This window comes from Homalodisca vitripennis, chromosome 1 (genome assembly GCF_021130785.1).
Source record: "Homalodisca vitripennis isolate AUS2020 chromosome 1, UT_GWSS_2.1, whole genome shotgun sequence".
Classification (NCBI taxonomy): Eukaryota; Metazoa; Arthropoda; class Insecta; order Hemiptera; family Cicadellidae; genus Homalodisca; species Homalodisca vitripennis.
The window spans coordinates 46,118,006-46,133,471 of NC_060207.1; the positions used below are offsets into that span (position 1 = coordinate 46,118,006).

General features: G+C 31.0%; 1 protein-coding gene across 2 annotated transcripts; it reads left to right on the plus strand.

Moving 5' to 3' along the window:
* Positions 1–48: 48 nt before the first annotated feature.
* On the plus strand, positions 49–14,852 carry LOC124360639 (60S ribosomal protein L32). Of its 2 annotated transcripts, none has more exons than XM_046814437.1 (4): positions 49–162; positions 4,439–4,544; positions 10,741–10,893; positions 14,666–14,852. In XM_046814437.1, the coding sequence occupies exons 2-4, from the start codon at positions 4,452–4,454 to the stop codon at positions 14,822–14,824; spliced, it is 405 nt and encodes a 134-aa protein (XP_046670393.1). In that variant the 5' UTR covers positions 49–162; positions 4,439–4,451; the 3' UTR covers positions 14,825–14,852. The 2 variants fall into 2 exon arrangements, with proteins under 2 accessions (XP_046670393.1, XP_046670403.1); XM_046814447.1 differs by having other exon boundaries at positions 96–162; positions 4,423–4,544.
* The last annotated feature ends 614 nt before the right edge of the window (positions 14,853–15,466 follow it).

The window sequence follows — 15,466 nt, forward strand, 5'->3', positions numbered from 1 at the left end:
TAATAACTTTATACTAAATATATATCTATGTTATAACAAAATGTTATACCTGATACAAAAAATCAGTTTTCTTCTTTCCGGTTTGAAATGCCGTCCATCTCTGTATTCGTTAGTTTTCTTCTTTCCGGTCGTAGTCCTAATTGTTTTTCGTAAGTAAGGAAGGTGAGTTCTCTTTCTGTTAAGTTTGACCGTTTTATCTAGCTTGCATAAAATAATCCTTGCAATATTTACAAATATTACATCTTATCATTATTATATATTATTAGTTTGAGGTAATTACTCATATTTGATCGTAGTTGTATTTCACTCCAATATTGGTTCTAACCTATGAATTTGCCCATTCTAGTACTACACGAATGCATCATGTTTTTCAACATTAGTTATAGTTTATAATGTAATAAAGCTCAAAAATATGAACATATTAATGTATAATCTTGGACAGTTTAGGTCTACATACTTTACTACAATTTAGGCCCTGGTGAACTTGTAAAGGTGGTAGTTATATTTATTATTAAGTAGCCTACCTGGCAAAATGTTGGGTAAAGTGACACTCATAAAAACCTACCTTTAAAATCTGACTGTGTGAAAAAATTCTCATTGGCATTATTACCACAAATTACTTTTGAGGAAAGCAATAATTTAGAGTATGGAAAAATTAACCCAAAAGTAACCTTTGGGTGGCAGATGTGAGAGTAAGTGCATAGAAGTGAGAGGTAGTGGTGTCTGAGTAGTGTTAGAGATGGAAATTGTCGTTTTAACGGCAACATGTTTGCTACGTTATTCTGCTTGCGACAACATGTTGCGGTAATGTATTATTTCAGCAATTGCTGACCATTGCGTAACAGTCTATCCTTAGCGCAACGTTCATTGAACGTTTTAAATGGCTGTTGCTTATAAAACATTATGGGTAGGGTACGATAAGCGGACCCGGTTTTTTATATCGAAGAATGTAACCATCGATACTTAATGTTCGCATCTCAAATCCTAGACTATCAATCGATATAAAAGTATTTATAGTCCTCAATAACAATCATATGTTTGAAATTAAAATATGAATTTAATATTTACAGTGATCAAAAAAATTATTATAACCAAAATTAGGAAAACTGAAGACGACCGTATTTGCTCCTCTCACAGTTATAGTTGTTTCTTTCCTACAAATTTCACATAATGGGTTTTTCGGTAACGAGTCCAACATGTTGAAGCCACGAAAAACATGTATTTATCCTATTTCAAAGTAATGTCGTGTAGTTTTCTAAAATTGACTGCAATTTTTAATAATCAAATGTTACTTATTGTAATATACGTGTAAAATTTAAATAGGCTATTACCTTACATGTATTATTTGAAAGTGTTTACAGCTGTTGATATAAATTATTTAAGTTAATTGTTCAAAATAATGAATTAGTATCGATTGATTATATCGATGGTTATGATTAAGTAATATTGTTTGCCAATTTTGATATAAAAAACAGGGTCCGCTTATCGTACCCTACCCAACATTATTAACATACAATAAATTACTAGTTGTTATCATAATGTATTTAAACTTTTCTCATTAAATATGCTTAGACTCGTTACAACAATTTATTTAAAAAAATGTATAAACACATTTTGTTATTTTCAAGAAGAATCACATTCATGAAATTTTTTATGATTATATGATAATTTATAATTAAGTAATACTTTTAATACAAAATGTTATTGAACCAATTGCAAAATTTAATAACACTCTTAACCATGGTTTTATCATATGCAGGGTTTAAATTGAGATGAAACTTCTTGTAACAAAAATTCTACAAGCTCTTCAGACTATAAAGAAAATGTTTTGTCTTCTAGCACTTATTAATAGTATTGGTATTCCGTGAAGCTTACAATAATACTTATTGGAAAACAGTTTGCAGTTCTATATTACTTTATCCCCAGAAGCAAAATTTACATTAATACATATACTGTTGTTAATAATGTTGTTTAAAACCTCAATAATTAAACTAGTTTTTGTTAATAGGTTTTATTAAAAGCAGTATAGTTAGAAAATAAAATTTTTTATTAGTAAAAATATACAAAAATTAGTCTTTCCTCAGTTTAAAATACAAAATAAAACTAAGTGGTATAATTTTTTATAAAACAAGTAACTTTTAACATATTTTTATCTTTAAAAACTAATTAGGCCCTACTAACATCATTCAAACTGTAGCTTTCTTTGTATTGTAAATAATAATGTTTAGTCATCATCGAAATGGACCTTTCTTACATAAAAGTTTTTAATTGTATTGATAAAAGTTGTTATCGAACCAGTTGGTCAACCATTTTATATTCTGAGCCAGGTTTGGTAAAAAAAATCTGCATTGGTCACGTTACTGAGCTTATACTCATTTTTATTTCAAAGGCAATTTATTTCTGTAAATACAGATTAAAAATATAGTTTTTAACAACACTTTAATTAGAAACAAATTTTTTCATTAGCTGCGGCTGGTGCCAGCTTGGAACATGTGCAGACCACCAAGGGTTATGTTGCAACGATTGTATGCGGTCCACTCGCGCCCTTAAATGCAAAATGAAGCTGTAGTAAATTTTATATTGTTTTAATATATTGGATCATTTACCATCAGATTTTTCATATGAACTTAGGACCTCCAATGGCAGGTTTAACAATGAATAATTTAACTTTCAAAATTGCATTTTAATAATAAAGCGCCAAAACCGGTACCTTCTTTCGATGTTACAGACACAAAACATTAAATCTGTGTTGTCTTTGAGCTGTCAATTTTGTTTTTGCCGTATATATTTTTCTGCATGCTCTTTTCTTCACCAACTTCATGAGTATCTGAAACAACACTCCAGTTGCCTACACTTCATTGAAATCATGTACTAAAAGAATCAATAAACTTGCCATCTAGGATAATACTGTTTAATAAAATAAGTAGTTGCCTTAAATACATATATGAAAACAAGCAATTGCTTTTGTTTTCACATAATGTAATATAAAATGTTATTTTCATTATGGTAAGATTCATAAGGTTGCAAGAAAACTTAAAATGTATACGTGTATTATATGATACAAAAAATTGCTTATACAAGAAAACTTAAATGTATACGTGTATTATATGATACAAAAAATTGCTTGCTCTAATACGTGAACAAGTGTAATCAGGTTAATAATGATAAACCAATCAGATTGTTTGGCTTAGTGATTTGAGCATCAACATTGTCATGTCTAGGTGGGAAAGAAACTTTGAGGTTAAAGCTCCAGTAATAACTGTATGATGTTCCAGTTATTTTAGAAGATTTATTTAAAAACAGAAGTTGTGGACGTTACCAACTTAAGTATCATAACTAGTATAGTTATGATACTTAATTAACATACTATACTAAACTTGCCTGAATGATTATTTATTGTTTGTGAAATCCAAACATAATCAACAAGAATAACTGATTTACTGTTCCGTTTCAGCACTAATGGCATAAACTGCATATGGTGTGCTAACACAAGACACAAAAACAATGTTAATTATCGATTAGTATATAGTTATTAGCGTTTATAGTAACATTTTGATGAAACTGTTGACTATTACCTATTATCTTATAACTTAAAACTTAACTATAAATCTAATTTAGTTTTTATTTCATATAATTGATAACTTCTTTCTTTTGAGTACCACTTAATGGACAGTTAGCTGATATTATGCTTTATATATTAAGCTCTTTCAAAATTAAAAAAATATACAAATTTGAGTCATGAAATAGAGGTGCAAGTTAAATTCTCTCAATTTGAAAATGGCCCTTGTGGAACAGCTGACAGGAGCATGTCAGCTTTCATGGTTTGCTTTTACTATAAAGTAAAAAAAACTAACTAAAGTAACTAACTAGAAACTTAAACTATAAAGTAAAATACTTTATAATAAAGTATTTTTATAGGATTTTTTGTGATCCCATGTAAAATAACTGTCCTTTGCATTTATTTAATTTGACACCATAAACATGTAAATACAATAAAATCTTTGATTGCTAAAAATTGATAAACACTGTGTCTATGAAATTGGTATTTTATAGTCCTCATGTTTAACAGCAACACCTTTTTAAGCAATTAAAAAAGTCCATTTGTGTCTTTTTTCGGCTAGTTTTTAGAAACCTTATGTATAACTTTTTTGTTATATACAACAATGACAAATGTCAGGTTTCCTACTATCCTTTCAACTTTATATAGTCGTATTCTAGAAATGTTGTGAAATAAAAATTTTAATTTGGTATTTTTCTTGGTCTGAGGATTCACTATAAGTCTATACACAAAATCTAAAATAGTGAGGTAAATTTTCTGTATTTAGTTGACATGTAATAGCCCTAAGGGGGCTTATGTATATGTATATAAAAAATAATAGTTAGCTGTGCAATAAATCAAGAAATTGTTTTATTAATATACAGTTGGACGTTTTAACAGGTAAACGTTAAACATGGCTATAAGACCTGTGTATAGACCCACGATTGTCAAGAAGAGGACTAAAAGGTTCATCAGGCATCAAAGTGATAGATATATCAAGCTAAGGGTAAGTATTGTTATACTTAATATTTAGTTTTAGTGTATGTAGCATAGTATAATATGAGGGCTCTAACTGCAAAAGTCACACTCTCCACTTTTAAAATTTTACGAAAATAGCAAAAAACTGCTACTTGCATTATAAATAAAGTAACCTTGGTAACCATTATATGTTCTTAGAGTTGGCATTCCATCGAATTAGATTTACAACATTTTTTGTATATAAAAGCACTCTAACATAGTGAAAAATGCCTTTTTAAACTTTGAGAATGTGAGTTTTGTATTCTCAAACTGAGAATGTTAGTTTTGCAATAATCCGATATGGAGATTGTTACTTTTGACACCAAACATTGTAGGCTTTCAAAAGACAAGAAAATAGTAATAAATTAATATGCTTTAGACATAATTACTGGGGATTTATAAGGTACGGTATTAAAACTCATAAAATGAAGAAATCAGAAAACCAAAGTTTTATTGCCTATTCATTTAGGACTTCTGTACAGTATTTTAAATTTGGTAACAAGGCATCTCTTCGGCTCGTTGGCAACCTTCCTCATCGTCACCAATTACTTCGACTTCAGGGTCCATCTAATACATGTCTAAAAAACTCCAGGGATTCATTCTGTCGCCATTTCATTTCCATAATGTTTTAGTAGAAGAGTGTTTACATCAGCCTTTTTTTTCTCCTTTTCCAACACTGTTACCTTTAACAATAGTCACTGGTCTTATGTTGTTAAGGCTTCTCCCTCTTTTTACTATACTTCTTGCTGCTTGTTCAGGATTTGCTTTTAGGCGATAGGTACATTCTCCTTGTACCAAAACCGTTTTCATTGTTACCATTACTCTTCCTTAGTAAAGTAGACCGGGGGGCCGCCTACAAGACTGGATACCAAAATGCCATGTACTTGTCTTGCGTATGTGTTGCTCCACCTCAGATTTTCCACAATCAAGGTTTCACAGTATCAACGCCAAGTTTTTTCACTGTAGCAAAATTTCCTATGATGTCAAATGTACTCCTGTGGGCTTACAATTACTTCACAATCGCTTTATCTCCTTCTCGACATTGCCAAACACCCTATCTGGGGGATAAAACTATGACCTGTCATTGGGAAAACTAACTGTACCTCCTTGATGTTATCAGGTGCATTGACAAACCATGAGCACACCATAGTGATTAAAATTTGAATTTTTATTTTGACCCCCACACCCGTCGCCTAATAAGTCGACACAGTCATGTAGGGGGTCAGATCAATAGAATTCAAAAGTGTCATATAAACAGATGAAATCTCATTGGATCCCTTAGAAAACTCATTCTCTGTCCACATGTAAGCTGTTTACATTATCTTTGTCAAGTTTGGGATTTTGAATGGCCCCTTTACAACACAAAAATTATTTAAATATAGCTGACGGGTGTAGTAGGAGGACTGATCCGGAAGTTTAGGTAGAGGTTGATTTTTTTTGGCAATCGAAAGATAATATTAGGAGATCTTCACGGTCTTCTTGTAACAAACCGTAAAATGCTTGTGATCGTAGCTTGTGGACCCGTTTCTCAACAAGAAGCATGTTTTCGCTCGGCATCACTCTTTGTCGACTTTATTTTTTCTGCCAATTCTAGCAAGTAGAACATACGTCCACCCTAGTGATCCGAATCCCAAGTTGTATTTTCTATTAAAAATATATCTAAAATAACTGTCCTTTCACTTAAGGTGATCTTTCCGCATTGGTCTGATACATTCGCCAGAGCTTCTTATATTTAGTTCTGCAGGCAAATATTTCCGGCCACTTCTGTTTGTACAGTAATGAGTTTCACTGCACTTTAAACTATTAATAAACGTCATAATACTTTCTTTTTTAGGCCACAAATCTGTTACCAGTAGTGTCACCCCCCAACCCCCTCCGCCTCTCCTCTCCTTCGGCATTTCATGTTTGTAATAAAACCGGTCAGCAATTTTATTAATTCTAAATCTGGAAATATTTAAGGCCCTCAGAAAAGTACCCAAACACACCGGAACCATTTTCTTTCTCACGGTTTGTTATGAAATATTTTGCTCTAGCTTGTTTTTTAATATTTTTTTGGTTTTTGGGGTCTTCTTCGCTTTAATCACGTTCATTGTTATATGCTTTAGAACAAAGTTGTCTTGGTATATTTTATCATGTTTCCTTATAAAAAGCAGAATGAAATCTTCTTATGTCCTGGGCTGTCAATGATCGCAAAGTAGGGCGCCTTTGGTGTGGTTACACGTAGGAAAATCCGGAAAAACCCTTCGGAGCATATCTGAAAACAAAAAAATAAAAATAATATGCTGATTCTAACCATTTTATTCAGCAATTATTTCTATTTTCTTGTCTCAGAGAACCACAATGATATATTAGCATTTCGTGTCAAAAGTAACAAAGGCCTAAGTCCTATTTGCTAAAATTGCATACGCCTAGAGAATGACAAGCATCCAAAAGCTATGCCTCAGACCGGTACGTAAGTTAAATATAGTTAAATAAGTAAATATTTATGCAATAAAAAGTTTTATTTCTTAATTAAACCCGGTCTTTGAAACATGGCAAATAGGTTATGAACATAGAGGTTATGTATGAAGGTTTTGGTTACCTTTTCTTTTTTGCCTGGCTCTTTTCCAGTGGTTTGGTGCTCGAACCTTCTTCCTGGGTGTTTCTCCTTTACTTTTATCACTTGTCTTACACTAATATCCATTTTTATTTTTAAGCTATTTAACGCATAAAACAGAAACAGTACACCTCACTACACTGACTTCCTACGTACAAAACATTAGCAAAAACAGACGATACAGGGTGCAGTGTCACGTGACTTCAAACAAGCCTTCCTATTGGCTGAAATGGAGAATGTGAATTTTGCATTCAAAGACTTTTGGAGAATGTGAGTTTTGAAAACAAACGTAATTTTCACCGTTAAAATAAAGTGGGATACTGTTAGTTTTGCTTTAAAACTCTTAGATCAATATGTGCAAAGCTATGAATATAATTAGAATATACCCAAAAAGTCAATTTCGAAAAAAATTGGAGAATGTGACTTTTGCAGTTAGAGCCCTCATATTAACTATATATAATATTTAAGCAAACTTCATGGAATTATTTTGAATGTGTAGCATGTACATTGATATCTGGTTTAAGTCTGTAGCCAATTTATTATTTCTAAACAAAGTAAGAATGAATTATCTGACTGGCTTACCAGACTTCAGCTAGAAATTTAATAATACTTATACCAAGTGTAAACAGTTAAGATAGTACAAGATCCTGTTTCTCTAGTTAGGTTAATTTGTTTATAGTTTCACATGTTAAGGTAGAAAAATTAAAGAAGCCCGTTATAATGAGTCTAAGAGGAATTGTAAGAATAAAGTAGTAATTTTTGGTAGTTCAATAGTATGTAATTTTCTCTCTGATTCGTATAAAGAAAAATGGTACTTTGGGATTATACCGACCACACCCAGACATGAATCGTTATTTGACATTTTGCTTCTACTGATTACTAGATTAGCGTAGAACAATATTTCGTCAATATAAAACAGGAATTGTCTTATCGCAAACCCCTCCCCATCCTCAGACAGAGGTCAAAGTCGAGCGGTCTAGTAGATAACGTGATTGCAGAGTCGCGTCGCTTTGTTGTACTTCCGTGTTTTACCTCTACATTTCTCCAAACACAAAAATTCAACAAAAACAAACATTAATAAACTCTTTATTGAAAAAATACTCAAAACTTGTTTTTATTCTTGATCACATTCCGCCACCCAAAATGCGAGTGCCTCCGGCCATCAGCGCGGGCTTCGGCAGCACCTCAGGTGCTGCCGAAGCCCGCGCTGATGTCGACGAAAGAAAAATATCCCTCGAGATAGTACCTATCAGTAAAATATCAAATTCTAGAGGGGCTGATCAGAAATATAAATTGAATTGTAATGGAAAGGCAATTATGTAGGCTACCGTGCAAATCATGTGATGCCGCGCGGCCTGCCGTAATCGGGATTCTCGAGAAAGATAAGATAACAGCGACAACGATACCGATCACAATACCTGGAAACACTTGTAAGTTTGTAATTTTATAATTAAACAGTTGTTTTTTTCGTTGTATCATGTTTGTTTCTATAAATTTATATGTTTGTGTTCTTCATACTGGTGTGGTCGGTATAATCCCAAAGTACCAGAAAAATTATGTACAACACTGTATTCATATAAGATTTTTATGAAATTCCCAAAGGCACCCTATAAACCTACAAAAATCACTGCAAACATTGAGACTCCTTACCAGGGTTTAAGGTGAGATGAAAATTCTCGTAGCAAAAATGCTACAAGCTTTTCAGAATTTTTAGCAAAAATGTTTTGTCTCCTAGCACTTTTAATAGTAATAGTATTCTGTAAAGATTACAATAATAATTATCGAAACATAGTCTGCAGTTGTATAATACTTCAGCCTCCAGAACCAATATTTAAATTAATAAATATACTTTTCAAATATTTAAAACCTCAATAATTCAACAATTTTTTGAGGTTTTATTAAAAGCCGTATAGTTAGAAAATAAAATTTTTAATTGATTGTAAAAGTATACAAAAAAATCAGTCTTTTCTCAGTTTAAAACACAAAATAAAATTAAGTGGTATGGGTTTTTTGATAAAACAAGTATCTTTTAACATCAGTTTATCTTTAAAAAAACCACCAACATTATTTAAACTGTAGCCGTCTTTGTTTTGTGAACACTAATGTTTAATCTTCATTGAAATCTACCTTTCTGTTAGTGCCTTCAACAGATATTAAAAAATTGCTTAGATTGGTTATGCTTAACCTTTTACGAGTGTCTGACATGTCAAAATAAAATCTGACTATAACATAATCTCAAATACCCCAGTAATAATTGTAGATGCCAAGACAAGATGTTTAGAAGTGTCAGCCCCAGTGCTGTAATATCGGTATCAGAACCACTGTCATAGCAACAAGCATGGGCGTTCGTTGGATACTACTCTCGCATGTTGACCACAAACTAACTAGTTGAGCAAAAATCACTAGTTTAACTAAGGAGTAACATCAAATGTAGCTTGTTTATTTTTGCGTCTAGAAATAAATCAAATTGTTTACAAATATTAAATTTAGGTTTTATGTTAGTAAGCTCGAAAAATTGTATCTGTTCTGTCGCTTTTCAACCAGACTACAATTTTGAACATATTCATAAGGAGGAAAACTTGTAATCCTATTAAGACCAAAGTTTAAACAAGATATGTACAATAACACTAACTTAGAGATTTAATTTATAGATATAATTTAGAATTTTTGGATTATATGGATAAAAGTCGAACCAGTTTTTTGTAAACTATTTCAACTTTTATTCTCAGCCGGGTTTGGTTTAAAAAATTGGCATTGGTCACGTTATTGAGCTTATAGTCATTATTTTTGTTTAAAGGCTATTTATTTTTGTAAACAAAAAATTAAAACTATTGTTCTTAACCATCACCTTTTTCATACAAACTTAATGCCTCCAATGGCAGGTTTAACAATGAATAGTTTAACTTTCAAAATTTAATTTTAGTAGCAAAGCACCAAAGCCGGTACCTTCTTTCATTGTTATAGACACAAAACTTAGTTATTGTTTGTTAATAATTTGCTTTATACGTCTGGATGCAGATATAAACAAACGTTATTTGTAAGTTGTAAACAACCTTATATAACTCCCATAATTTTAGCTCTTTTACTTAGTTTGTGGTTAACGTTAAAACTCTGATATCAATTGTTTTTAAACGAGAGTAGGCAGGTGTTTTCCAACCAGAGAGTTAGTTGACAGTGGCTATTTAATATTGCTGTTAGTTGTTCTTTCTTTCTCGCTTTCGCCACAATTTTGCGAGCGCTTTTCCAAACAGCATATCGTTTTCTCAGCTCGTTTCGCAAAATGCAAAAAATGAGATCACAGCTTAAACCCTGCTTCTTACATGTTCTTGAATTTTCACATTTTGTAACATGTGACACTTTTTGGAAACTAGTTTTTCTGAAATCATCACAACAAATTGGAGGATTACATATATTTTTGTGTATTTTATTTGTTTATTTATGCTTTTTGACTTTGAAACCTATTTTGAACGTATCATATTTTTTAGATGTTCAAATAGTTTTCTCAAAGTAATTTGTATTAAAATTTTAAAATACAAAATATTTTTCTGCGTTTATAAATGAACAATTGGTCTAAGCTAACTTGTTGCAGAGGAGCTGGAGGAAACCTAAGGGTATTGATAACAGAGTAAGGAGGCGCTTCAAGGGTCAATACTTGATGCCCTCTATTGGTTATGGCAGCAACAAGAAGACCAAACATATGCTGCCAACTGGCTTCCGAAAAGTCTTGGTACACAATGTTAAGGTAAGGGATATTCAGAACTGATGTTATAAATGTTTACCAACGCTGCAGTAGGGTTTACATTACTTTCATAACTTTTCGTAACTAAAAAAAAGTTCCTCTTGAGTAATATGTAACACTTTTATGGTTTCTTTTGGTATGTTTAATTATTTTCTCAACTCCTTAAAGATAATAGTTGGCTGATCGAAGATAGAATGATTAATAATAATTCCTAATAATAATATTAGGAAACTGTCATATTTGTTTATATCCATATCCACTGTGTATTATATTTATTATGCAGTTTTGTAGAATGTAGAATGTTGTTGATTGATTGAGTGTATTAAAACTATATACAAATGTGAAGCAATTCTTTTTTGGTTACATATTTTAGAAGAAGCATTCTGTATAAAAACATGCAATGGGATGACAATTATGGTGTTATTTAAAAAATGTTTCAAAATAATAGCTAAGCAGTTCCTTATTTTATATCTATATATATAAAAATGAATGTTTGTGTGTTTGTCCTTTATGGAATCGTAAACTATTTGACCGATCATTACGAAAATTTGTTTGTATATGTATTTTTCCACGAAGAAGGTTTCTATGCTATGTCTATTGATGTAACTCGCCTCCAGGTGGCGTAGCCAAAGATAGTTTTCAAAGCGCCTGTACATTATAAACTGCAATTACGAGACAGTTACGAATATTTAATAGCCAAACACTATTTGAAGGCGCTAAGTTATGATGTATATTTGTCTTGAAGATAAATTTCTGGTTGAACTTAAAGCTTGAGTGTTAGACCACTTTATAATAAAACACATGTACGTTTACAATGGCTATAAACATACACAGATTTTCTTGATCGTGGCAACAAAGCAAACTATACATCGGCGTTGGTAATATAATTTACTTAAGCCAGAAGTGCACATACATGGGTAACGCTTACGAAAAGCGTGCAAAGCCGCGGGAAACAGCTAGTAGTTAATAAAGTACAATTAGTACATAAAGAAAGGCCTAATCTATTGATATATAGCATATTTGTTTTACTATTAAATCATAGAATATTCTACTTAAATACTTTTGTAATGTTCACAAATAACTTAAGGACCTATACAAACACATAATGGTAGATAGGCAAAATAGTTGAACAATTAACACAGTGACTACCAGTTAAATTCAAATAGGAACTGTATTCATTTTTCATTTTGCAATGGAAATTGTGTGGGAGCTTAGGGTCAATAAAAAATATTACTACTATATATAATAGGTTAAAATTGTATTTTATTACCTTATATTTCAAGTATTTAGTTGTCTAGCAATAATTGGATTTATATCAAGATCTTCCATTAAAAATAAAATTATGTGGATCATTTGCTTGTTTTGTCCAATCTCAAGTTGGAAGGTACTTACTGCCTTGTCACATATTTTTGAATTTCTTCATTACCACTTTTACTCAAAATTTCGTCATCAAAGTTATCATCACTAACTTTCTTTTTACTTTCATTGAGTATGTTCTATTTTCTCTTAGGACAAGAAGCTTATAAATTGCACTTAGTCCTTTAAGAACCTTAGCACTGCTTCCGGAATGACAGGATATTCAGGATGGGTAAGGTTAGGGACCGCCTCTTATTGAGATCCATGAGGAAGAATTAGGGCATTAATCTCAGTTTTGTCCCCCCGGAAGAAGGGTGTGGATCTTTATCTGAAACACAGTTTCTCCATTGAAAACCATCTGGTTACTTATACTCATAACTCACACTCAGTAAACGAAGCATGTGGTCTTGTAGACGTGTAGTCTTTCAGCAATGGATCGATAGCCCAAGGCGGTTCAAGCGTTACTAAGCAAAAACAAGTTCAAGTGGAAGGGAAGGAGTAGGGGACAGCTATTGTGGTAGAAAGTGTCAAATGAGCTGCAGGGCTGCCAATACAATAAAGTTAAATTTTTAAGGGAATCTCTCAGATTATGTTTCAGTGAGGGTATTGAAACAGTGACATTGAAGTTTTAATAATACAAAAAATTAATAGGTCTTATTTTAATTTATCATTCTTTAAAATATGTTGTTAGCGAAGTTATCGACATCCTAAGGGCCAATTTCTAGTGCTGATTATACTGTAATGCAAGAATTATTTGGAAGTAATTTTGTTATATTGAATAGTACATTTCTGTCACACTTTTTAGTAATACTTTCAAAGTAAGACTTTCTGTAAATATAACTTTACTATTGAAATAAATATGACTTTGTAACTGTTAAATGGGTTAGTTAATGCAGATAGTCTAAGGATATCAGATGTATTGTTTGATATTCAAAAATGTCTGCTATAGAAAATTGGTTAATTTGAAAGTTTTAGTATGTAAGCTAACAACTTATGAAGTATAACCAAACAGTTAGGTCTTGTCTTGTATTCTCATATAGTTGAGATTCTTTACTTGCATTGAAGTAACTGGCAGAGATGAAAATCTATGTCATACAATTAACATTGAATCTGTTAGTCGAAAAACTTTTAATGGCATGCAGATTTTTACTATGAGCACATCATTTAAACTAAACCTTTTATGGCTGAAAGCTGTAATATACACCCATCAATGTTTACATTTTTACTGATTATTATGAAACGGTAAATCATTATGTGAAACAAAATTATATTAACTTCAAAATGTTGAAATAATTTTTTTTTCAGCATGGAGTGGTTTTTTTTTACTGTAATTGCTAATAATTTAATGGCCAATAAACTATGATAATATAACTTACACATAATGTTACTGTCATTACTTCTCTTCTATAAAAGTTTCTTGAAATTTAGAAATGTGTTTAATTTTGTCATATATACATTTTGTTAATAATTATGTGTAGAAAATGTTAAAAGCAATGTTTAATATGGATTATAATAGATTAAAGTAACAAAACAACATCTACTCCTGCGTGTATGTTTTTTAGCGTTATTTGGTGAAGAAGTAGTTGTGAAATACATTAATCTCGGATGAAAAATAACAAGTTATAATTTTTTAAACTAAACTTGTGGTGTAATATTGTTAAACACAATGGCCTTCTTGGCACTGACCATCCATTAAACAAGACACTTTTCACACATAAGAGTCTGCCTTAACATGGTTAAATATCTTAAGAATGTTAATTATCAAAGTAATGTATTCTATACTATTCTTAATTTTCTAATTCAGTACATTACGGAAAATATTGATCTCTAATTGTTAACAACATATTTTCTTATGCATATTTTGAATGTTTATTTTTAATGCTTTACAATCTTAACAATTGACAAACATATTTAAACTGGAATTTCTGAATAATTAAATTGCTTTAGTATAGCAACAGCAATTGCACTGCAAAATATAATATTTCTTATTGGTTCATTATTTGCATTTTTCCACTTTCAAGAACAATTTTTTTAATTTTTTAAGGGGAGGGGGCGTGTTGAATAATTATTTTTAGCCTTAATTTACTTTAAAAATATATGAAATTTTTTGTTTGCAAAGATTTTAATATAATTTGAAATATTTATTTATACACACACACATCTTTATTTTTAAGCCGTAAATAATAAGTTAAAATACACAAACAATTAGACTTAACAATGGTATAATAACCAAGAAATTAACATGATTGCAACCAGACAATGCGTTGTTCTTCTCTACCAGCGAATCAGTAATTTTATAAACAGTACGTAAATTAAATACTGTTCTATTTTTCAAAGTTCTGAATAACCAGCTGTGTTTGATATCACTGTAAAATTTTTTGAGTTTTCCTTGTTAAATAATGTAATTGTTGTGTTTCAGGAATTGGAAGTTCTCATGATGCAGAACAGAAAGTATTGTGCCGAGATTGCTCATGCTGTTTCATCGAAAAAGCGGAAGGCCATTGTGGAACGTGCACAGCAACTTTCTATTAGAGTTACAAATGCAAATGCCCGCCTCCGCAGCGAGGAAAATGAATAATTTTGTTGAATAAACCATTTTTAATTTATTTTTGTTCAGTTTCTTTACCATGTGAAGTTAACAAACATCCAAATAGGTATGTCCCACTGAGATTCTACAAAGAGCTCAGCAATGGTAAAGAAAGGAATCTATGAATAAGCTTTACTACGGAAGTAGAAACTGTAGCCAAAATGTTAAAAAAACAGGAAAATGTGCTGAAAAACTGAAATTACAATGAAACTTAATTGGTAGACTTATTCTCCCTGGTCAAATTCACTGCCCTTTGCTCTCATGAATGTTAACCCTTTGAACGCCGATTTTAAATTTAGCATTTTTTCAGATTACGCTCATTTAAGGTGAAAAAATGAAAATTCCTTAAAGCTAATTTTTTTATTCATTCCTAATGACTAATAACACACAAAAAAATTTTACAATAATGTAATACTTGCATTAAAATAATTATATTTTTTCATAACAATGGAATATATAAATAAAAATAAAATTCAGGTTACAGAGTAATCATACATGTGATGAAAAATATGAAAACATCCTCATTATCGTCACTGTCAGTATAATTGTTTAAAAGAATATCACTAATATCATCTTCATCCACATCATTATAAGCACTAGAAAACGTAGCATTCAAAACTTTAGCAACAAAAT